The sequence below is a fragment of the Ceratotherium simum genome, chromosome 21 (genome assembly GCF_057802395.1).
Source record: "Ceratotherium simum simum isolate JZ-2026a chromosome 21, ASM5780239v1, whole genome shotgun sequence".
Classification (NCBI taxonomy): Eukaryota; Metazoa; Chordata; class Mammalia; order Perissodactyla; family Rhinocerotidae; genus Ceratotherium; species Ceratotherium simum.
Genome location: NC_141920.1, coordinates 22,100,670 through 22,124,936, shown reverse-complemented (window position 1 = coordinate 22,124,936; position 24,267 = coordinate 22,100,670). Strand labels below are relative to the sequence as shown.

The following is a 24,267-nucleotide window of genomic DNA, read 5'->3' as shown; positions in this document are numbered from 1 at the left end:
CGGACGCCTTACATATGAAGCATCTTGTTTAAGCCTCACAACATCCCTAGGAAGTATACCCCACTGGTACCCCATCTCCGGAAAAGGGAACTGGAGAGAATTCTGAAACCGAGTCCCTTTCCTCCTTCCCCCTTGGACTTAATTTTAGAACCTCTGAGTACTACATTTTTTGAACTTTTATTGAAGTAAACCATACATACAAAAAGAGCACCGTTATATGTACAGAGCTGACAGATTTTCACGGGCTGAATGTACCTATTTACCCCACACCCAGATGAAGCAAATTGAAACCATCCCAGTTCCTCAAAGCCCCCTTACCCCTCCCCTGAAGCCCCCTTGTGCTCCTGTATCTCCTCCCCCAGGGTAAACAATCCCACCTTCTATACCACAGATTAATTCTGCCTGATCATGAACTTCGCACGAGTGGAATTATGTAGCTCATAGACTTTTTTGTCTGCTTCTTTTGCTCAGCTTTAGGTCTGTGAGATTCGATGTGTTCTGTGTCCTTATAGGTTCTGTGTTCTCGAGGCTGTATGCACCATCATTTTTTTCATTGCTTCTGCTTTTAATGAGTCCCTTTGGGCTTTGCCTCTTAAAACAGAACACAGGGCTTCACGGCCTCCCAGGCGCGTGTCTCTTTATCTGCCCAGGCCTGGCAGGGAGGGAGGTGGGGAGGCTGGGAGACCATGTGTGCTGACCCAGTCCTGGCCCCAAGGCGCACGTGCTTCCAGGAGGCCCCTGCCTGGCTCTCCACCCAAGACTCCTCCCTCTTGGACTCACTAAATGTTCTGTTATTCTGGGCTTGGTTGGAGGCCGAGGGGTGAGCTGGCAGGCATCCTAGGTAAACAAGAGCAGCTGCAGAGGAGAGGGACTTTTAGGATGGGAAGATGGACCTGATCAGACCCCCATTCTATGAGGGCTGTCAGGGCTTGTGTGGGGACCTCTGCCCCATGAGGCCTGGAACACGGTGGGAGGGGAGGGTTCAGTAGAAATCGGGGCCTCCTCTGGGCTAGGCCAGGCACGGGGGAGGGCAGGTTGCGTGGGTTTGAGTCCCAGGTCTGCAACCTTCCAGCTGTGTGACTATAAAATCTCTAAAATGGGGGCAACAACCTGATTGGGTGGTTTGAGGAGTAAATAACTCAATGCATGTAAAGGGTCCTGACCTGGAGTAAAGTTGCCTCCTATGATTATAAGGTGCCAGGATCCAGCGAAGTGTTTTATATGCACCGTTTTTTGAACCTGCACACCAATCATGAAAGTAGACACCCTATCATCCCCATTCGACAGATAAGGAAGCGGAGGCACAGAGAGGTTGAGAACTTGCCTGAAGCCACACTGCAAACCCATGGCAGAGCCAGGCTTTGATCCTGGATCTGTTTCACTCCGGAGTCCAGGCCCCTGACACCAGGGCTATGAGCTGCCGTGGAGCAGCGCCCAGCACTGTGCTGCAGGGACCCAGACTCAGCCCTCACATCTGGTGTGGGGAGCAGGATCTCGGGCTCATTTTCTCCATCTGTAAAATGGGCCTATGTGACCAGCAGGGTCTTTCTCCTTCCTGGGCTCCTGGCTAGTGGGCTCCCAGGGGTGGGACAAGCTTGGGGGCTGGTCAGGAGAGGCCTCTGAATCTGTCCAGCACTGGCAGACCTGGCTGGGGCAGCCCTGCCCCTGCTGTTTAGTGGAGAGGCAGTCTGGCCTGGGAGCCAGAGCTGGCAGTCCTGAGTCCACTTGGTGGCCCCCCTGTGGGGGGTGTGCCCCGACCCTGCTCTCGGGGTGCTCCACAGCCTGGGGCGGGCACACATAGAGCTGTTCCTAATCCAGGCTGCCGAGTGTTGCAATGGGCTCTCATGACACGCTGAGGGGAACCAGAGATTGAAGCAGTTGGCTGCAATCTGGGAAGGCTTCCCAGAGAGGCCTCCTTGGAGCAGGGTTTTGAAGGCTGAGTAAGAGTTCCTTGGGTGGAGATGATGGTAAAGGTGTTCTTAGCAGAGGGAGCAGCAATGGGTGTCAGCTACTTAGCTCCATTCCCCCCGACCTTCCTAGCCATCTCAGTTTTCAGGGGGCTGGAAGCCTGAAAATGGTATTTTCCAGAGCCCCTTGCCAGCTGGTTTCTGGTTAGGATCTGCCAGTGGGGAGAAGGCGGGAGGAAGAGAGACGCCAGCCTGCCTCTGGCTCCGCCACAGCCAACACCTGCAGGCCTCGTAGGTTCCAGCCGCTCTGCTGGTTCCAGGGCTGCAGTGAGAGCGCCTCCAGCAGCGGGCTGCTGAGTACCTGCCCGGCTCGTGGGCTGCCGACCGTCCAGGGCGGCGGCTGCTCCCTGAACTCTGGGTAACGCTCCCTTTCCCTCTGCTCCTCCTGCACCCCGGAGGCCTTTGGAGTCCATTTCCCTTATGCACTCCCTCTCTGCCTGAAAGAGCCAAGGGGTTCTGTTTTCGAGCTGGTCACTAATTGATAAAATGTTCAGGCCATCTAGGCCAGAACCAGCTATATTTTTCAAGGAACAGAAAGATTCCACACTCAGAAAATGTGATCCTGTGTTTTTATTTTGATTTATTTTTTAGGTTCACGTCTTGTCTTCCAACGTGAATTCCCTGAGGGCATAGACTGAGGTCCTCCATCACCTATTCAATCAACAAACATTTATTAGTGCCTTCGTTGGTGGGGAATGAGATGAATGACCGAGTCCCCACGCTCCTGGGGACAGTCTAGACCTGGCGCCATCCAATACCACAGCCGACAGCCACCTGTGGTTATTGAGCACCTGCAATGCAGCTAGTCTGAACTGAGCGGCTGTCAGTGTGAAATACACCCCACGTTTCAGAGACCTATTATGAAAATAAGAGTGTAAAATACCTCACTAATGATTTTTTTTTTTTTTTTTTTTTGTGAGGAGATCAGCCCTGTGCTAACATCCGCCAATCCTCCTCTTTTTTTTTGCTGAGGAAGACGGCCCTGGGCTAACATCTGTGCCCATCTTCCTCCACTTTATATGGGACGCCGCCACAGCATGGCTTGCCAAGCAGTGCGTCGGTGCGCGCCCGGGATCCGAACCAGCGAACTCCGGGCCGCCGCAGCCGAGCGCGCGCACTTAACCGCTTGCGCCACCGGGCCGGCCCCACTAATGATTTTTATATTGATTATGTGTTGAAATAATACTTCAGACATATTAGGTTAAGTAAAATACATTATTAAAACATATTTCACCTGGTCCTGTTTACTCTTCTTAATGTGGCCACTAGAAAAATTTAAATGACATATGTGGCTTGCATTTGTGAATTGTATTATATTTCTTTTTTTTTTTGTAAAGATTTTATTTATTCATTTTTTCCCCCCAAAGCCCCAGTAGATAGTTGTATGTCATAGGTTCACATCCTTCTAGTTGCTGTACGTGGGACTCGGCCTCGCGTTGGACGGAGAAGTGGTGCCTCGGGGCGCGCCCGGGATCCGAACCCGGGCCGCCAGCATCAGAGCGTGCGCACTTAACCGCTAAGCCACGGAGCCGGCCCTGTATTATATTTCTATTGGACAGCACTGGTCTTATGGGAACTGAGCTGAAACAAATTGATTTACCAATTCAGCATTTATTAGCATTTTTATCCCTGCCCTTGAGGACTTCAGATAGGATGGGGAGGGGGTCAGATATAGCAACATGGAATTCAAGTTTGCTGGGATAAATGTTTCAGTTGGTCTATGTTCCAGGGCTCTGGGGGCCTGAGAAGAAATCTGGGAAGACTTCACAGAAGAGGTGACTTTGGTGTTAAGTATTATAGGATGAGTAGGAGTTCACAAGATGGGTAAGGAAGAGGATGGGCACTCCAGGCTCAGAGAAATATACATGCAAAAGCCAAGAGGCTGACAAGTGCACAGGGCATTTGGAGGGATACAGGAAGTTCATCGTAGCCCAAACATGATTTGTTCGAGGAAGAGATTAAGGATGGACCTGGACTATGCAGAGCCTTGAATGCCAGTAAAGTTTAGACCTGGGGGAGGGGCTGAGGCTAGGGAATAGCTCTTAGGCAGGAGGTGGCTGGTCCCGATGTGAATGAGCTCGCCCACCCATCCTCCTCAAAAGCATGAAGACCAGACCTTGTTTGAATGTGAAAAATAAACTTTTATTTTAGTGCTCGCTCCTTGTGGCTCAAAAAGCACATCTACTGCCTGCTTGGAACCCAAAAGCGTTTATAAAACCAGAGAGAAATAGAGCTATATTTATATAGAACATATCCATATTGGCTCATTTTGTGATTCTTTCCTGTGTGAAGCAGAAAGTTCTAAGTGCCTCAGTGTGACTTTCCCCATGTCCCTCCCTGGGATTTGGAGGGGCCTGGAGGCTGTGACCCCACCCTAGCTAGAGAGTTCTCCCTCCTTCTCTCTTCCAGCCTGAGGGAGGCCCAGTCATGTGGAGAGGGCGGGGATAAAGTCAGAGATGACATCTCCTGGGTCCCCCAGGCTTACTCAGGGGCAAAGGCTGGCTGTGTTCCCGGGCCCTGGCCGTGCGGAGAGGGGGTGGCTGAGGTGCCCACCTTGTTGGTTAGTGACCAGCACAGCAGCTAAGGCTCTTGTGAAGTCTAGGTCTTGTGGTGGGCAGGCTCATGGGTAGCACAAGGGCCTCTGGGGCTCATTTCTCCTACAAGCGGGGTCTGAAGGAAGGTGCCCGGGCACAGGTGGGGGACCTGGCCAGGGCTGGGGCAGGGGAGGGGTCATGGTCATGGCTGCACACTCATAAACATCCCAGGCCTGTGGGCTAAGGCTCCGTGGAGCCAGGGAGTAGGACTCGCTGTCATTTGCAAGGCTGGGTCACATAACGCATCAGAGGTGCAGAAAGAGAGGGCCTTGGAGGTGAGCTGGTTCAGCCACTACTTTAACCAGCGAGGACACTGAGGCCCAGAGAGCGGAAGGCAGTGGCTGGCTGGAATTGGGGCTTGAACTCAGGGCTCTGATCCCTCCAAACCCCTCCTCACCTTCTTACCCCAACTGGTCCTTTTGGATCAGGTCCCAAATGTCCTCCCTGACATTCTCAGGTCAGAGCTGGTGTCACGAACAGGGTGCTGGACTCGGACTCAGAAGGTCCAGGTTCTGTTCCTGTGCCTTCACATTACCCAGCCTTGCAAACAGCCAGCAGCCCACCGGGACAGAGTGGGCCGCCTCCCTTCTCTGGGCCTCCGTCTCCTCCTGGAGAAAGCAGCTGCCACTCTGCGGTTTCCCGTGGTGATTAAATGGGTTGGTGGCCACGTGAGCACCAGCGAGCACAGGAAGTGTCTGGCATATAGTAGCTGCCTCACAACGGTGAGGTGGGTGGGGGACTGTTGGGCCAGGGCTGCTGGGATGTGGGGGGAGCTTGGGCCTGGCCTATTCCTGGGACCCTCCTCATCCCCATCTGCTCTGGCTCTTCCGAGGGTGCCTGTGGCCCCGCGCACAGTCTGGAGAAGGGGTACAGGACACTCTAGGGAGTTGAGTTCCCTGATCCAGCCAATGGGCACACTGTCTCTTTTTTGCCTGCTCCAAGGGGCCCTGGAGTAGATCAAACAATATGGTGCGTGGTCAGTGGCTCTCCTAATGGCATCTGGGCTGGAGAGGAAGGAGTGGGTCCCTCCTCCCTGGCCCCAGGCCCAGTCAGCCAAGGTCAGGGCTCCCATTGTGGAGGCACAGAACATTCCTCACAAGTAAGGGATGGGGAACCAGGCTCAGGGGACAAGATAGGCCAGAAGTACATTCCATTCCAAAGTACAGCCCACTCCTGCCCTGGGGTCTGGGGCCCAAGAAGGGGCAAATTTTGCTCATTAGCTTGGGATAAAGATGGGGTCAAGTTGGGGGCTCTCAGTTGGCTGAGGTGGGGCTGGCACAGGGGCCCGTTAAGGGGGGCCAATGATGACGTTCCTGAAGCCCTTCACGGCCTTCAGCTTGTCGCTCTCGAAGTTCACCACCAGCTTGTGGCGGCCCACGTGGAGAGGCAGCAGGTCCACCCTCACCTTGACCTCCTCCCCGGCCTCCACCGGGTCCGGGCTTAGGAGAGAGAGAGGAAGAGGGTGAGAGGACGGGCCCAGGCCTGATGGCGTCAAGCCAGGAGGATGTGTGTCTACCGGGAACTTAGCACGGAGCCTGCACGGATGTACACTTGATGTCGACAAGAATAAAATGCGCCCCACTCACCACTCTCTGAGGGCCTGGGCAATCTGCCCTCCCACATGAAGAGGGGCCCATGTGTGTGTGCGTCTGTGTGTGTGTGTGTGTGTGTGTGCATGGAAGTGGATGGTGTGCTTGGGGGTAAGAGTGGGTGTGCTCAGGTGACCACATGCGTGAAAATGCAGTGAGCTGTACACGCATGATTTGTGCTCTTTACTGTATATAAGTTACATTACAATAAAAAAGTAAAAAATAAGAAGTGTGTGCTCGTATGTGTGTGTGTCTGTACATATGTGGACACGTGCATGTGGACATTCAGGGTGCTGATACTCGTGCTTTTGCGAGGACCTGTGTGTCCAGAGGCGGGTGCTTAGTGATTGAGCGTATAACGTTCAGGTTCGTGAAGACGCGTTCCTGGAAAGCAGCTAACGGGTGTGGGTGTTGAGAGGATGTGAGGGCAGGAACTCTGCCCCGAGGGCGTGTGGGAGTGGACACGGTGGGGGGGGGGAGTATATTAGGCTGGCGTGTGGGAGTTGAGAGGAGGGGTTATGGGCCAGGGTTTGGGGCCTGAGGGCTACCCCTTCCCCTGCCCCTTCGCCCATTAGCGTCCACCCTCTGCTCCCAGGCCCCCAAGCTAGAGTGACGAGCAAACTTACATCTCCACGGCCTTCTGCTCCTCGGTCAGGCCGGCCCCCTCCACGGTGAAGACGCAGCCTGACAAGGGCACGGTGAGCGGGTTCCGCAGGGACAGCTCAGCCACCAGCTTGCGGTGCTGCTTGGGCTCTCCCAGGATCTGGAAGACAGTGCAGGGCAGACATCAGGGGCAGCACTGAGGGCGGGGCCCAGAGCCCCTCGAGAGTAGGCAGTGTCCCGGCTGCGCCATCTCTGTATTTGCTGCAACTGGCCCGATGTTTGCCCAGCTCTGGCACTCTCACTCCCCAACTCTGTGCCTCAGTTTCCTCATCTACAAAACACGGATGATGATAGCTGCCCAGCTGCCGCAGTGAGGCTCCATGTGACCCAGGGGGTGTCTAAAGTGCCTCCCTTGTTCTAGGATCTGGAGTGGAAAGATCACAGGCTTTGGAGCCAGGCTGATCTCTGCCCCTCCTCACTGTGTGACCCTGAGAAGGTTACCCTCTCTGGGCCTTGGTTTCTCCATGGGAGAGAAATGCCTGACTACAGGGTACTCATGAGGATAAACTGAGCTAGTGTGTGCAAGCTCCTAGCAGAGTGTCTGGCACACAGGCCCCCCTCCCCCTCTGCTCTTCACCATTTATTTGCCTTTGGGGTTTGGGGGCTGTGGCTCCTCCAAGTGAAGGGCGATAAAGATAAAGATGATGGTGATAAGAATACTCAGCTTTTACCGAGCCCTTATAATGCACCAGAGATGGTTCTGTGTGGGCTTCCTGTGGGTGCCCACTTAATCCTCACAACACCCCTAGGTGCTGGTATTACCCCATCTTACAGTTGAATAAACTGAGGCACAGAGGGGCAAAGTAACATGCCCAGGGCCATCCAGGCACAAACCCAGGCAGACTCCAGACTCTGTGCCCTTAACTATTCCGCCCTCGCTGCCCCACCAGGGCCTGGGGACCCAGCTTTAGGAGTTTAGCTTTTAAGCGTCCGCGTTTCTAAGATTCCTGGGTTCCATGACCCTCCCACTCTGGATTCTAAGATTCATTCCTAGAGTCTACGAGTCCCAAATTCTTTTGTCTTCTCAATGCTTTTCTTTGATTTGAGGATCCCTGAGGCATCAAAGATCTGGAGGTCGCGGGGATGCAGGTGTGTGCCTGCGTGGGGGCCTGTCCTGGGACCCCGCCCCCGCCCCCCACCCTGCTCTGCTGCCCCTTACCCGGATCTTGATTTCTGGATTCTCCAGATAGATGTCCCTCTCGGCCAGAAGGTAGTTGTTGGTAGCCGGCTCGACGAGGAGGCCCCGCACCTTGATGAGGTTCGACTCTGTCAGGCAGTCACAGTACTTCTCATAGAGGATGCGAAGGGGAATGCTCTTCTCTGCAGGAGTGGGAGGGGAGGGGACTCGTGAGAGCTGAATCACCACCCCCGCCTCTCCTCCTGCAATTCCAGGAGGCACAGAGAGGGAGAGGAATGTGCTGAGGTCACACAGCCAGTGAAAGGCTGGGCAGACCCAGGCGTTTCCCCTACCTGCTCCAAGGTTCCCAGGGACGACCTGGGGAGGGGAGGCAGACAGCTGGTAAGGAAGCCCCGGAGCTCCGACAGACCTGGGTTCTAACCCTGCCTCTGCCCTTTGCTAACTGGGGACGCTGGGCAAGTCACTCCACCTCACTGGACCTCAGTTCTCCAGTCTGTGCGGTAAGGGCACCCAGAGGGCTGTGGGAGGAATCAGGAGTGGGTGGCGGGGCGGGGCCTGGCACACTCGGCACTCTGGGTGGGCGTGTCAGCTGCTGCCGCATCATGGGCAGAATCGAGCTGACACCTGCTGCTGGGCCAGGAGCCATGCTTTACATGATGTTCTCCCACTTCACCTTCACAACGGCCCCAGAAGGGTTGTGCTTTTATTATTGCCCAATTTACAGATGAGGAAACCGAGGCTCGGGCAGGTGAAATGACATCGCCCCGGGTCACGAGGCTGGTATGTGCCACAGGAAACCTGAACTGACAACCCAGATCTAGAGTCCAGCAGCATAACCTGCACTCGCTAAAGAGCCCCCGCAATGGACACGAGCTCATTTCCCGCCGTGAGGGACTGTACCCATTTTACAGACGAAGAAACACCTCTGCCAGTAAGTGCTTAGATCGGGAGACCTGGCCCGGCTTGGCCACTGATTGGCTGTGTGAGCCTGGGAAGATGACCTCCCCCGTCTGTTTCTCCTCTGTTCCCCCAGACATCCAGCACCCGCTGGGCACAGATAAGACCAGAGGTCACTTCAGAGCAAAAGCAGTGCTGTGATGAGGTGGTGAGAAAGAAGCCAGCAGGGTCGACCCCTCCCACAGCAGAGAAATGAAGTGTGGTTTTAGCTCCATTTTCCTGAAGAGAACACTGAGGCCCGAAGGCACCATGGTAGAAGGCAGGAAGGAGCAATCAAAAGACCACTGGCCTGAGAATCCACAGGCCTGCACTGGGCCCCACCTGTCCACTCGGTCACACAGAACTGTGTGCAAACCCCTTCTGCTCCTCCAGCCTCCCCCGTCAGAGAGGAGCGCTGGCGGGTGGTCTGGGCTCTCTGGAGCCTGGCCAACCTCTCCTCATTGTCCAAGGCTTTGCCCCAGTGCCATGATGGGAGATGCTGTTGCCTCTTTTTTTGCCATCTGTCACCTGCCTCCCCCACTAGACCAGCCTTTCCTGATCTCCCCCCGTACATCTGAGGATATCCTCATTATTTGCTCATTATTTTTCTTTCAGTCCACTCACTTTATGCTTTTTAACCGTTTTTGCTTAGGGGAACTTTTTGTCATTATTTGCAGCAAACCAGTCTCGTTTACCATAAATAGAGGGTAACTGTAAACTCGGGTTAGATATTCTCGTCTGCCGAAGACTCTGAGTTTGAGATTTGACCTTATGGTTAGAGAGAGAGATTAGCAGGGGTTAGAGACACCGAGACCCATTAGCGCCTGCTGAGACGTGCCCCGTGAGGTCACCTGAAGGACTGGGAAGCCCTGAGGGACAGTCACTTTCTCACCGCGTGAGTCAAGGTCTGGCCTGGCCTCGCACACGCTGTTCACGTCCACTCTTGGGAAAAGGCTGCCCTAAGCGCGCCCAGCCCTCTAGCCACTCGTTCGCAGGGTGGATCTGCCCCAAACTCTGGTCAGATGACGTGGAGCAAGCTGACCAAACCGTCTGCCAAAAGGGACAAAAAGGAGTGAAAATTCCTGCGTCGGGACCTGGTGGAACAGAGTGGAAACTCTGACCAGCTCCACAGGAAAGAAGGAAAACACCGTCCTCCAGGAGCTTGGAGGACGTGGCCCCAACTGTTAACTTTTTCAGCAGGCTGAGCCAGGGTGGGCCTGGACCTTTGAGGACTGCTGTCCACAGGCCCGGGGTCACGGCCTTGGCCTAGGGCCAGATGCTGGCTGAGAGAAGGAAACATGGTGATCAGTCTCATTCCTCAGATGATTTGCCCTGTTCTGGAAGGTGCCTTGGGCGTGATCACCCAGGCCACGTTGGCTGCATTCCCGGTGACCCACCTGAAGGGATGCGGGAGGAGAGAGCGAGAAAGGGTGGGGGCAGGAAGGGGAAGTGAGAGAGGCAGCAGAGCAAGGAGGCAGGGGTGGGGGCACTGGATTCTGTTCAGCTGTCCCAGGCCTGGCTTCCTGTCCATTAACACATGGAAATCCCCAGATCTTATCATCAAAGAATAGCAAGCAACCCAGCCAAAGTGTGGGGCCTCCCGGGGAGAGAGAATCTATCTCAGGTTGAGCTTGGCATGGGAAGCCCCCATAGGGCATCCCAGACTGGCCCCACCTTGCAGCCTGAGGGCAGCACACAGGACCTCTGCCCTCCTCTGCCCTCTCCTGCAGGCTGTGCCCCCACGGAGCTCTCTCTACTGTGAATACATCCCCAGGATGATGAGAAACACTGACAGGCTCGTCTGAAGCCTCCGCAGAACAATGCCCCAAGGCGCCCGATGGCATCCGGGAGGCGAAGGGTGACTCAACAGAGGCCCAGGAGGAAAGAATTCTGGCATCACTGGCCCAGGCTGGAGTTCATCTCGTGCCACACATTCCAGGAAAGACACTCCCTCCCTTTGAAGCGGTTCTGGGCACGAGAGGGAACTGACAACGTGTGCGTTCGCACACAGGGGCTGGAGGCGCCCTTCAAAGAAGAACCAGCCTTTGCACAAATGGAGGACCTGAGGCCTGGAATGGAGACGAGAAACACCCAGGAGCCCACAGCCCGGCATCAGAACTGCAGGAACTAGAACCTGGGTGTCCTGAGCACCCTGTACACCTGTAGGGACGGACCCCTACCCCGGACTCTTGGCGCCTGGACGCAGAGGCGAGAGCTGGGTCCTTTGCATGCCATCAAGGTTGGCAGGGGCTGAGGAACTTCTGAGGCCAGCGCTGAGACCACTCTCTAGCCCAGCAGGTGTTCAGGAAGGGCCCAGGGGCTTCTCTGCCCCCCACACCTGTTTGTACTTCTGCTCAGCGTGGAGCAAAGGACCCCATCATGTCCAGGCACCATGTGACGCTTTCCAGATACTTCCTGAGCACGCATCTGCTCCTTAGTCCTTGCAGCGGCCCCTCAGGTGGGCGTGCGACTGCCCCATTTAACGCATGAGTATGATCTGAGGCTCAGAGAGCATGGTCACCTTGCCCGAGGTTACACAGTTAGAAGGTGGGAGAGGCCAGACTCAAAGCCAGGTCTGGCTGGCTCAGAACATGTCTCTTAACAGCGTAAGTGTGGGGCCCAGCCTTGGTGCCAAGTGGCTCGGCCCCTGAGAGCTTGTCCCCGCTTACGGACCCTGATGGAGGGTCAGCTCTGGGCATGCGGTTCCAGAAGTGCCCAGGGTGGCCCGAGATAGAAAAACCAGGAGGTGGCACTGTCTATACCGCAGACTCCCAGCCCGAGACACAGATAGGCTTTCTCAGAAATGGGAAGGCTGTGCCCCACATGCCAGCCCACGGGACCAAGGGTGGAGGCAGAGGAAATAAAGGAGAGGAAGAGGGTCTGACAGACAAGGGAAGGGGAGGAGGGAGGGCAAACGGAGCACTCCCGGCCCTGGGCTTCTCAGTGGTTCCAGGCATCAGCCCGCGGGCTTCCAGTATCACGGTGTGCACAGCCTCTGCCACACCTGACGGTCTGACACTGTTGGTCATGACTCCCAGAGGCCTGATGGGGACACCGAGGTTCAGGGAGGCAGCCGTCTGCCCAGGTGACACAGCGAGCTGGACCCTCCCCTCTGAGGCCCCAGGGACGATGGATGTTCTACCGGTTCACACGCTGCCCCTCTGAGCACAGTCAGGGTCTACTCCACTCCTCCCGTCCTCTCCCAGTTCCGAGACCCCTCCGCCCTCCTCAGGTCTGCAGGCTCCAAACGCAGAAATGGCTCGGCTGCTGGGGGCGGGAGACCCGGCTCTGCGCCACCTCACTAAGTGACCTGAGTGGCCACGACCCCTCTCAGGGCCTCTGGCTTATTTTTAGGAAGACAACCAGGTATGGTAACAAAGCTGGGCAGCGAAAGGGACCAAGAGATGAAATGACAGAGGCTCTGCCCGGGGCTGAGGGCTGGGTCATCTGTGACATTATTTTACCCCAAACAGGGGAGACCCAGAGCTAAGGGGTGAAGGGCAGGGGATCTGCCCCACGGGGGCGCCAGGCTGGCGCTGGAGCCGTTTGAGAGGTGAAGATGGGGGCTGGAGGACAATTCCTCTCCCCACGGAGGACTGGGCGTTCCCTCCGCTGCTATTAGAGCTACACTGTCCAGTACAGACGCTTCCCACCACATGTGGCTGCTGAACTTTAAATTAAGTGAAATTACAAGTTGAGCTCTGCAGCTGCACCAGCTGCATTTCAAGTGCTCACCAGCCACGTTGAGCTAGTGGCCACCGCACTGGACAGCACAGATATAGGACCCCCCTCATCGCAGAAAGTTCTATGGGCAGCGCCGGTCTAGAACGTCCTCTCTCTGAGGCTGAGAACCTCCAGAGGAACAGGACAGGTTCCCGCAGGGGCAGTGGGCAGAGGCTCCTGCAGTCTTAAGAGTTGCTGGAGAGAGAGAAAAGGAATTGGCTGGAAGAGGGTAGTAGAGAGTCTGGGAAAGCAGTCAGGGGTCAGGTGAAGACGAGACAGAACAAAATAGTATAGTTGCTAAGAGTACAGGTCACTTCCTGTACTGTGTGGCCTTGGGAAAGTTACTTAACCTCTCCGCACTCAGTCTTCTCATCTGGAAAATGAGGGTCATCAAAGAATCTACCTCCTACTTTTGTTGTAAGAATTAAATGGGTTGCTATTTATAAAGTGCTTCGGGCAGGGCCTGACCCAGAGTAAGTGCTGTGTGAGTGTCTGCGAGGTAAACGGCACACACTAGGTGCTCAGGGCACTACCTAGCACGTGGTCGGTCAGTGGTCGATAAGTGCTCCAGGAACACAGAGCTTACCGGAGAAGGGCTCCAGGGAGAGGTTGAGGAGGTCCTTGGCGCCACACTCGGGCCCCAGGATCCCGTTGTAGCTGACAGTGCAGGCGCAGAGCAGGAGGCGGCAGGCGTGGTCCTCGGCCGTGTTGTTGGTGATGTAGGCAAAGACGTCGAAGTCGCTGCCCATGCTCATGCTCTGGCTCACGCGGATCCGCATGGCCAGCCCCGTCTCCTCTTTTTCAGCCAGCTTATTCAAGTGGTTGGCCCTCTTGAAGGCTTCCCTCTCCTCTGGGGACCCTGTGAAGATAGGGAAGAGGGCGTCATCACGACTGGAATAGGGGTCAATGAGTAGGAGGCTGGCCAAGGCAAGCTGGCTTCCAGAGTCCTGGTGACTCAGAGCAGCCGTGAAGGAGCCCCTTCTCTACCTTTCTGGGCCAGGAAGAGGAAAGAGTATGAACACCTACACATCCCTCAAGACCCACCCCAAAAGACCCCTCCACCAGGAAGCCTTCTCTGACTCCTCCTTCCCCAGGATGGATGAGTCACAGTGTCTTCTGGAGTTTCACAGCTGCCTGTTGCCCATCATGGCTTTTTAGCCCACCAGGTTGTTTTCTGCTCATGTGCTTATGCTCTTGAGCCTCTCGAGGACAATGACTGTTATTGTACTTATCTTCATGTTATACCCAGTGCTTACGACAGTGCTTGGTGCGCAGTAGGCACTAATACAAGGCAGACTCTCCCACCTCCCAGCATTTGCACGGGGGTTACTTCTACTGAAATCCGCTCCCTCCCGCCTCCCCCTGCTGAGCCCGCCAGCAGGAATGATGCCCTCCCTTATACTCCATTTACCTCTCTCCTATGCTCCTTTTCTTTTCTCCTCCGGTGCTGTTGCCTACATATCTATTTCTTCCACCAAACCCTCAGCTCTAGACCTTTCAGAGGCCAGGGAAAGCATCTTCTCCTTCTGTTTTACCCCTTCCAGCTAGAGCATGGACATAATACCCAATCCCAGTGAGACCTGGAGAGTCAGTGGGGGTCAGGGGAGGGCCGGGGCTGTGGTTTCTCAGTCACCTCTGTGAGCCTCGGTATGCTTGGCACACAGTGGATACTTAGAAAATATCTGTCGTATTGAATTGGCTGTTGGATGTGCTCAAATCCACTTTTTAAAATAAATCTTGCCCTTTTTTCCCCTACGGGTTTAACGCTAGTAGCAGAAAGAAGCTTCATCTTTGTGTCTGATTGGTCTCATCTTATTATCTTTAAGTTTCTCTTGGCCTGTTTCTCTTTGCTTTAACCCTTCCCCATTCACCCTCATGCTCACTTCCCCAGTGGTATGTGAAATACTGCAAAAACACACAGTACACGGCTCCAGGAACCTCCCCTCCGGGGCCCCTCTGGACTTTCTCTCCTCTCCAGTACAAATACTTGGCAACAAAACAGGCGTGGAATTGCCTATCTATAGTCCTAGGTCCCACCACTGATAAAAACGGTTAATAAACAGGACGGACATCATTAACTTTTCTGTTAAGATGCACGCCTCTCCTATATGACTGTCATCCTCTTCAGTTTTATTAAGAGTCAAACCAACCAAAAACGCAAGGCTTAAAAACCAAATGGAATCCTTTCGTGGAATTTAGAATTCTTTTCCCACATGAATAATCCTCTACCACGGTCTCCCAGTGTGTTTGGTAAGTTTGTGCTTGTTTCTAAGGAATTTCTTAAGGTGGAGAGTAATCTGCAGATCATTGTTGCATGCAGGCTGCCAATAACACACACGCACGCACGCACACGCACACACGAGCCCGCTGGGCTGGTAAAACAGGCTGCTTATCTGCAAGGCAGCGCCGGTGGCTTGGAGGCGTGGGCACCTACCCTCCGGGTACTTGTAGGTGTGGGTGATGTCCTCGCGCTCGTCGCGGCCCACCCTCTTCGTGCTGATCTTCAGGCCCACCACCAGCGAGTGGTTGACGGACTTGTGCACGGACCCGTCGTCCTGCCGGATCCAGTCCACCACGTCGGCGTTGACCTCGGCGAAGACAAAAGGCGCATCATACTTGGTGCTCAGGTCCCCCTCCTTGATGGCACGAACCGGAACCGGGCCACAGCAGTACGTCCCTGGGGGGGATGGGGGAAGGAGAGAGGGTCTGGGCTGAGGGGACGGCGCCACCCTCCAAACGCCCCACAATTCAACCCCGTGTGGCAAAAAGGCTCTAGACCATATGGTTCTTTGACTCAGGGACTCCATTTATGGGAAGGCAGCAGAGGGTAAGAACTAAGAATGGAGACTCTGAGCCCAGCTTTTAGGGTTTAAATCTCAGCTCAGCCTCTTGTTAGCTGTGTGACTTTGGGTAAGTCACTTAAATTCTCTCAGCCCCGGTTTCTTGTGGGGATATTTGTACCCACCTAATGAGGGTTCCTGTATACCAAATGCTGTGTAAGTGTTTGATAATGAAATAGAAATGTGTCCCAAGGCACCCTAAGGAAATGAAGGAGCCAGGCAGTAGGCAGCGTGCCTGTCTTGTTTCCTGCCACACCGAGACGTGCAGTCAGTGCCCGACACAGACTCAGGCCGTGTCTGTTGACTGAATGAACGTGAGTTGCCAGATGTTTATCTCAGCGTGGTCTACGGCTGCCTCAAACTGCTCACAAATTTACATGTTGAGGACCAGAGGCTGGGCAGCCATCGTACAGTGCGTCCCTTTGCTGGAACACAGTAACGCTGAATTAAAATTCAAATCACAGAACACCATCTGATAGAAAAATGCTAATGATTTATGGAGAAGTGACAGCCAGGAGAAAAGGCCACATGTGGCCAGAGTTCCTAACCTGGGGTCCACGAACCCCCAAGGGGCAGCAGATAGAATTGAGGGTCCATGAACTTGGATGGGAAAGCATTACATCTTTATTTTCACTACACTTCGATAGACCTCCAGCGATTGTGAAAGCAGAAAACAAACCACAGTCTTAGGTGCACTTATGACTTGTCACTCATAAGAAGCACAGATATCTTCACATCACTTTACAGTTGTCACAGATAACTGGAAATATCGTTTATGCCCATCTCTACCACTGAACGATGGAACTCATTAACTCTACCCCCAGGCCTTGTTATATAAAGCATACATTATTATATCACATGTGCATGTTAGAAATCTTTGATAACTATATTTCAGTGTGATTGGTTTTCTTTGTAACCCTAGGTATTATATTATACGCATTTAAAAATATTATTCTGAGAAAGGATCATTTGGTTTCACCAAATTTGCCTTTGTTCTCTCTTTCTCACATCCACACACACGTATACAAACAAGCATATAATCTGGAATTACCGGTAGCTGTGTGTGAATGTTAACGATGCCTCTTTTGCGGGAGAGGACCAAGAGGCCATTGGATTCTTTTCTTCGCGCTTCTCCATATTTTCTGTTTTTCACAATGCGTGTGAATTACTTTTCAAATTATAAAAGAGGCGTATTATAAAATACGAGTGCGGTCCCTCCACGCTCGTCTGGACCAGTTAACGGCCTCTGGAGTCACCAGACCGGGGCTAGAAGGCCAGCCCTGCCACTCCAGCTGAGGGACTCTGGGTGAGGCCTCTGGAGCCTCGGTTTCCCCATCTAGGTAATGGGCCCACGCCTACCCACCTTCGCTCTTCTCCTGGGGCGTGGGGTCGAGGGCCTGCCACCCCTCGTACCCCGGCTGCAGGTCGGGCCTGGTCATCCACGACTCCACCCAGCAGTGGAAGTTCCTGCGGGAAGAAACAGCACACGGGCCGGGACTCACACTCAGACTCCCACCTCCACCTCCCGCGGGCAGTGCGCACCCGCCGCGCCCTCAGCTGAGCCCCGCGTGCCCCCGACACCCCTCTTTGCTCTTCCTCCTGCGGGCCCCGGCCAGGAGCTCACTCCTACACCGGGAGTGGTTCTCACTGCCCCTCCCCAACCCTCCCCTTTCAGCGGCTCCTCAAGTCCACGGAGGGGACCTCCTCATTTCTCGGCTGTCCCTTCCTTTCCAGCCCCGGGGCTCTGCCTTGGTTCGGGCCTTATCACCGCCCGCCTGGACCACACCCCTGCCCTCCTGCTCCTCTGTGTCAGCGTGGCCCTCTCCCAGCATGAAGCCTTTAGCGACAACTCGCTGCCTTTGGAATCAAGCCCAGACCCCTAACCCGGCATTCCAGGCTCCCGACGACCTGTTCTCCCCCACCCCTTCCACAGTCGCGCGTTGACTTTCCCCCTCTCGGCCTCTGCTCGTGCTGTTCCCCCTGCCCGGAGGGCCCTCCCCCTGTTGCCTCTTGTCCAAATACTGTTCAACTTTTAAATCCAATTCAGATGCGACCTCCTCTGAGAAGTCTCTGCAGGGGACCCTCCCCACTGGGCCCTGTCCCCGACCTTGGGCCCCGTCTCACCAGATCATCTCGCTCTTGTCTCTCTGGATCTCCCCATACTCGTTGCGGAAGTACTCGATGAGCAGGTTGCTGTTCTGGTCGTGGGCTGAGTTATAGTTGGTCACGACGCGGGTGGGGACGCCCAGGCACCGCAGCACTGAGGGTGGGGGGAGGGCATGATGAGAGGGCCTGGGGGATGGGCTGAGGCCCTGGGGACATCTGCCCTACTCGGGGCCTCCACACGCCCATCTGTACCCCAGGAGCACTGTACCCATTGTCCAGGTGGTGAGGGTGTGTGCCATCCCCGTACCCAGACAGTAGGTAACCTCTCTGGTCCCCCCATGTTCACTTTGTCCCCCTCACAGCACAGCTAACAAAAGAAGACTATAAAATACAAATCTGACATTAACAGTCCTCTGTCAAACCTTCAATGCCTCCCCATGACTTCGAGGTCAAGGCCAGACCCAGGCTCTGGCGCTTGGCCCTGCAGCGTCTGGTCCCTGACCACCTCCTGCACCTGCTCCAGCCACACGAGCCTCCTTACTGCTCCTCCAGCACTGCACACTCCCACCAGCCACAGGGCATTGGCATGTGCTGTTCCTGCCTCAAGAAGGCCCACCAGGTTTAGATTACCCCATCATTTGCATTCATAGCAGGACTGGGGATTCATCACCATTCTCAATGTACGGGGCATGTGAAGGATTCTTTTTTTTTGTGAGGACGATCAGCCCTGAGCTAACATCCATGCCAATCCTCCTCTTTTTGCTGAGGAAGATTGGCCCCGGCCTAACATCTGTGCCCATCTTTCTCTACTTTATATGGGACGCCGCCACAGCATGGCCGTGCGTTGGTGTGCGCCCGGGATCCGAACCCGGGACGGCAGCAGCAGAGTGCGCGCACTTAACCGCTAAGCCACGTGCATGCCCCGTGTGAAGCATTCTTTAACTCGTCCTCTGAGGGCAGACAGATCCCTCCCGGCCGGGGAGCTCAGCACAGGCCTGGCCCAGGCCATTTCATCAGGTGGGACGAAAGAGTGGGTGACACAGAGACAGAGGAGGAGGGGGAGGAGGGAGGAATGACAGAGACTCAGAGCGAGGAGCCAACAGCGGAGCAGGCGGAAGAGGCAGCAAAGGTCGGGAGGCCTTCCATTCATGCCACAGCTGCCTCGGCTGTGTGCGCTGGGGCCAGGCCCTTCACCTCTCGGGGCCTTGTTTCCTCCTCTAAAACAGGGTCACGGTACAGGTGCAGGGTCCTCCCCCATCGTGGGCGACGAGGGCCCTGCGTGCACGCCAAAGCACGGGTTACAGAGAGGCTGTGGTGACGGACAGGGCCCGGCGTGATGACGAAAGGAGGTAGGACACCGAGTGGCCGCTGCAGGCCGCTGAGGAGGAGGGGGTCCCGGGCCGGATCTCGCCCGGATGGCGGTGCTGGGTGCTCCCCACAGAGGGACCTACGGGTGCTCTGACGCCCTCATTTTTTAATGTGCTTTTTATGTACATTGTAAAACTAGCATCTTCTCAGGGTAGGATAAAGAGAGGAAAAATCTAAAAGAGGGCCGACCCCTGGGCGTGGCGGTTAAGTGCGCGCGCTCCGCTGCTGGCGGCCCGGGGTTCGGATCCCTGGCGCACACCGACACACCGCTTCTCCGGCCAAGCTGTGGTGGTGTCCCACATAAAGTGGAGGAAGATGGGCACGGATGTTAGCTCAGGGCTGGTCTTCCTCAGCAAAAAGAGGAGGATTGGCATGGATGTTAGCTCAGGGCTGATCTTCCTCACCAAAAAAAAAAAAAAAAATTCCAAAAGAGAAGTGAAACAAGGGCCGGCTCCGTGGCTTAGCGGTTGAGTGCATGCGCTCTGATGCTGGTGGCCCGAGTTCGGATCCCGGGAGCGCCCCGAGGCACCACTTCTCCATCCAACGTGAGGCCGAGTCCCACGTACAGCAACTAGAAGGATGTGAACCTATGACATACAACTATCTACTGGGACTTTGGGGGGAAAAAAAAAAAAACTGAATAAATAAAATCTTTAAAAAAAAAAAAAAAAAAAAAAAAAGTGAAACAAGAAGCCCCACTAAATGGAACCTGTGGGACTTTGGTTTTACTTTTAGTTTTGATTGAGGCTGAGTCTCTGAGACAGGGGAGGGGCAGGATGTGACCTTTGCCCTGTGCCCACCATCGACAGGGCAAGAGCTTCCCGGATGGCCCTGGATTCCGGTCAGGAGACCAGCGGGCACCAGGACGAGCGGGGAAGGAGCGGCTGTGACCCTCCACCTCCTGCCTGGTTCCCGTGCCCTGAGGCCCAGGCAGGGGCCAGACTCACTGCTGCCTTTAGCCAGGGCTGGTGTCCATCCCCGGGTCTTGCCTGCCACGTGGGGAGGCTTGGGGAGGCCTGCCCCTCTGCCAAAGGCCCAAGGAGCAAGGCACCACTCGTGTCTCAGGGACGGCGTCCGGGAGGCCTCATCATCACAGTCTAAGGTCCACGTGCTGCCCCAGAACTGGCACACGTGGCTCCAAGCCCAGCCCTGCTGCTCACCCGCTGTGTGACCTTGGGCAAGCCACTTCCCCTCTCTCAGCCTGCGTTTCCTTCTCTAAAAGGGGCTAAGAATAGCGCTTGTCGGGATGTTGTGGTGATTCAGAGAGGTGACGGGGTGGGAAGTCCTGTCTGCCCAGTGCCCAGGGTGGAACAGCAAAGTCTGTCATGGTGCCCGTCACTGCAAGTGTCTATCCAGTCAGTGTCGGCTGGCTCCTGGACATTGAGAAATGCTCCAGGGTCCAGCTGAGAAATCCCAGCTTCCCTCGGAAACCCCCAAACACAAACCAACCTGAACCAGAGACTGTGCTGAGTGACATCTCCCTGGGTCCTAAGGGCTCCCTATGAATTAGGTCAGTCGCCACTGTCTCCAATTTACAGGTGGGGAAACTGAGGCTTAGAGACATCAGTTCTCTCACCCACGTCCACCCAGGGGTTAGAGGCAGAGCCAGCATTCACACCAGGCAGCGCAACTCCAGAGCCCATGGCCGATCCACCATTTGGTTCCCTGCAGCAACCCCCGGGCCGAGGGGGTCAGACGGCGCCTCGTCTGGCCACGTTCTCCCTGGCTCCGGTACCCAGTCCCAGAAGGAGGCCGCAGGGACCCCGGCTCAGCCCTGGCCTTGGGGACAGGACAGGCGAGGGCAGGACCTGCAGCTAGACAGTCAGGCAGTCACAGCCCGGGTGAGGAAGGCATTTGTAGGTGAGCTTGGGGACCAGGCCAAGGTGGGGTTCTCAGAGAAGGCATGTTTTAGGCCCTCAAGGGAAGGGTTGGGATCGGGGAGTTTCCACAAGAAAGGGGAATTCAGAGGTCACAGAGAGCAGGCAGTTGTGGGCGGAGAGGCAGTGGGGAGGGAGGGCAGAGACAGCCTAGCTAGGACCCCAGGCCAGGCCGTCCCCGCCCAGCCTGCTAGTGTGGACAGTGCTGGGGATCCCGGGGACCCTTCTCTGGGCCTGAGCACTGGCCTCAGAGTCAGAGAAGCTGGGAACCCGGGATCAGCCTCTTAGATTTCCTGAGCCCAGTAATAATAATAGAAATGGTAATAATAGTGACAACCATAAGCAGCAGCACTGTATAAGCATTTGCTGTTATGCATCTGAGGTCATTTTAAGCACTTCACGCACGTTAACTCATTTAATCCTCACAACCATCCCAGGATAAAAATACTTTTATTATCCCATTTTACATCTAATGGAACTGAGGCTCAGAGGAGTTAAGTGATTTCCCCTAGGACACACAGCTGGTAAGAAGCAGAGCTGGGATTTGAATTCAGGCCTTGACTCCAGATTCTATGTTTTTAACTGGTATATGATGCTAACCCATTCTCATAAGCACCATCATCAACCCAGGAACAATCTTCAACGTTTTCTGGGCTCAAATTTTCAAAATTTTTTAAAGATTTATTTTACTTTTTTGGTTCAAAATTGTTATACCTTTCCCTCTCTGCGTTTTAGAAAGTGCTTTCTCCTTCTTGACGTTGATATTACTGTTATTATCAGGTTATTAATAGCTAGTATGTACTGAGAGCTACACTGGGCCAAGTTCTGTGCTGAGCAATTTTAGGACAGCCCACCCTGGGAGGTAGGTCCTGTTGTGTCCCTCTCACAGATGAGGAAACTGAGGTTCGGAATAAGTCATTTCTCAAGGTCACAGAGCAAATGAGTGTAACTGGGGATTTTTACCTCACTTGTGCCTGGCTCCAAAGCCCACACTCTCCACCCTGAGCCCATGCCACCTCCAAATGACATTCCTTAATCCTCATAACCACCTGAGGGGTAGTTGGAAAAAGGACCAGAGAGGGGCGGCCACTGACTCGAGGCCACACAGTACACTGGTGGCGTAAGAGGCAGGACCAGAACCGGGGTCTCCTGATTCCCACTCAGCGCTCTCCCTGCACCCTCCCCGGGCTCACGGAGGCGGGGGCCGGTTCCAGCCCCCCCCACTGCCCCGCGTGCAGCTCACCTGTGCAGGCCACCGCGGCGAAGACCCAGCACTGGCCGTACTTGACACGCTGGCAGCCGCAGCTCTTCCAGCGCCGCAGGATGTCCACGCTGCCGATCCAGAACATGGGGCTGACGCCGTCCCCGTAGTTGTTGTCCCAGCGCCCCAGCAGCACGCCCTGGTCGTCATTGCAGTTGACCTGCAACCAGTGGGGCATCAGGGCGTCAAGCCCGGGGAGAGGGTGGCAGCTGCGCCAGGGTGAGTGCGAGTTCTGCACGTGGGGAGAGGCAGGGAAGGGAGTTCGGGATGAGGGAACAGCAGGTGCACAGGTACCGAGGTGTGACAGACAGGTGTGTTGGAGACCGCTGGGGCTGGAGCCCGGGGCGCAGCACAGGGAAGGGGAGGGAGGAGCTGGAGTGGGGTCAAGGTCGTGAAGGCCGCACTGGTGATGTGCATTTGTCCGCAGGTGGCAGGGGTGTGACACAGTATGATCTCAGTTTTACAAAGACCAGCTCAGACAGTCGTTCCCCTCAAACTCCCATTACCTGGACAATAAAATCCAGCCTCCTGGCGGTGGCCCAAGCGGCCCGCGCGGTCTGGCCCCTACCCCGCTCTGCAGCCCCGCTGCTCCCCCTTCCCTACTCCACTCCAGCCTCGCTGGCCTCCCTTCTGTTCCTCAATCCTGCCTAAGTCAGTCCCCCCTCAGGGCCTTTGCACAAGCTGTACCCTCTGCCTGGAATGCTCCTCTCCTAGTTACTATGTCAGCTCAGGGATCATCACTTAGGGAGGCTCCCCCCAGCTCCTCGCTGAGGTTAGGCCCTGCGGTCCACACTGTCACTCATCCAGGTTCCTTCAGCGCATGCGTCATGATTTATGACCCTGCACGCAGACACGTGGCATTTTGGTCAGTCAACGTCTGTCTCTTTCCACCCACCCGTTAGAATATCAGCTCTATAAGTTAGAGACCATGCGTGTCTTATCCCTGGCTGTGACCCCAGTGCCTAGGATGGAGGTGACACTCGATAAATGTTTGCTGAATGAGCGACTGAATGAACAAGTGAATTGCTTTGAGGGACCACATGGCACTACCCTCGTTTGTGTAAATCTTGTCTTTCCAAATACAAGCTCTCTTAGCTGAGACTTACCCATCTTATGGATCCCCTCACTGTGCCCAGCACGGGCCTGGTCTCCATCATCACAGGAAGAAAGGAGCCAACTGGGGCCCGACATGGCCCTGACCCTGGGGTGGGCCCTGCTCCTCACTCACCATGGCGCTCACCACCCGGCCCACGTAGACTGGGCTGCTGCGGCGCGAGCAGTCGCGGCTGGCGTTCTTCAGGAACTTGGGGTTGAGGTCCAGGAGCGTCAGGCAGATGTCCAGGATCCCGTCTTCAAACTGTGTCAGAGGAAACAAGAGGAGGATGAGGGCAATGAGAAGTCACCTCCTCCAGGAAGCCCGCCTTGAAGCCCAGCAGCTGCAGGACTTCTCTGCTCTGTCTCGCACGCCAGACCAGGAGGCCTGGGCTGGATCTGCTGCGTCTCTGTGCTGCCAGCTTCTCCTGGCCCAGGAGGGGGTGGGGAGGGACAACAACAGAGTTTGTGAGACAGGGGAAGGGGGTGTGCCTACACCCAGGGCCTGGCTGGGGGTCCTGGCAATTTGGAGTAGAGACCACAGAGTGGGGAGCCCAGCATCCCTGGGGCCTCCCTCCCTTCAGAGTCATCTCGGGCCCTGCCACTGCCCCTTTCCCCTCTCCACCCAGGCAAATCCCCCACTTCCCCTAAAGCCTGACTCACCCCCCAGAGCTGATGAGCATCCCTCCCCCAGCCCGCCCTCCCTACTGCGCTGATTGGAACTGAGGTAGATTATAAAGATGTAAATCGAACCTCACCACTCCTGTTTCCACTGCACCCAGAGTAACATCTAGACTTTTCCCTGTGGCCTGCAAGGCCCTTCATGAACTGTGCCCTACCCCTCTTTGGCCTCATCTCTCACCACTCTCACCTGCACTCACTCTGCTCCAGGCTCACTGCCTCAGGACTTTTGCACTTGCTATTTCCTCTGCTTGGAATGCTCTTCCTGCCACTCTCTGTATGGCTCACACCTTCTCATTCTTGCAACTCAACTGTTATCTTTATCAAAAGTAGGATCCCTCCTTGTCATCTTCCATTGGACCACCCATCTGTCATGTCCAAAGGCTCTCCCGTCTGCCCCCTGCTCCCCATCTCTGTGGTCTTGTCTGGCCT

General features: G+C 55.3%; 1 protein-coding gene across 1 annotated transcript in view; it reads right to left on the bottom strand.

Annotated features, from left to right (window-relative positions):
- Nucleotides 1–4,093: 4,093 nt before the first annotated feature.
- TGM2 (transglutaminase 2) overlaps nt 4,094–24,267 on the bottom strand; it is a 33,421-nt gene continuing 13,247 nt past the window's right edge. The window contains exons 5-13 of the mRNA XM_004430411.3: nt 23,291–23,419; nt 22,045–22,222; nt 17,575–17,710; nt 16,814–16,917; nt 15,045–15,287; nt 13,197–13,469; nt 7,973–8,133; nt 6,777–6,913; nt 4,094–6,000 (exon numbers count right to left, since the gene is read on the bottom strand). Of these exons, the coding sequence (XP_004430468.2) occupies nt 5,850–6,000; nt 6,777–6,913; nt 7,973–8,133; nt 13,197–13,469; nt 15,045–15,287; nt 16,814–16,917; nt 17,575–17,710; nt 22,045–22,222; nt 23,291–23,419 (1,512 nt within the window). The 3' untranslated portion in view covers nt 4,094–5,849. The remainder of the gene's footprint in view (nt 6,001–6,776; nt 6,914–7,972; nt 8,134–13,196; nt 13,470–15,044; nt 15,288–16,813; nt 16,918–17,574; nt 17,711–22,044; nt 22,223–23,290; nt 23,420–24,267) is intronic.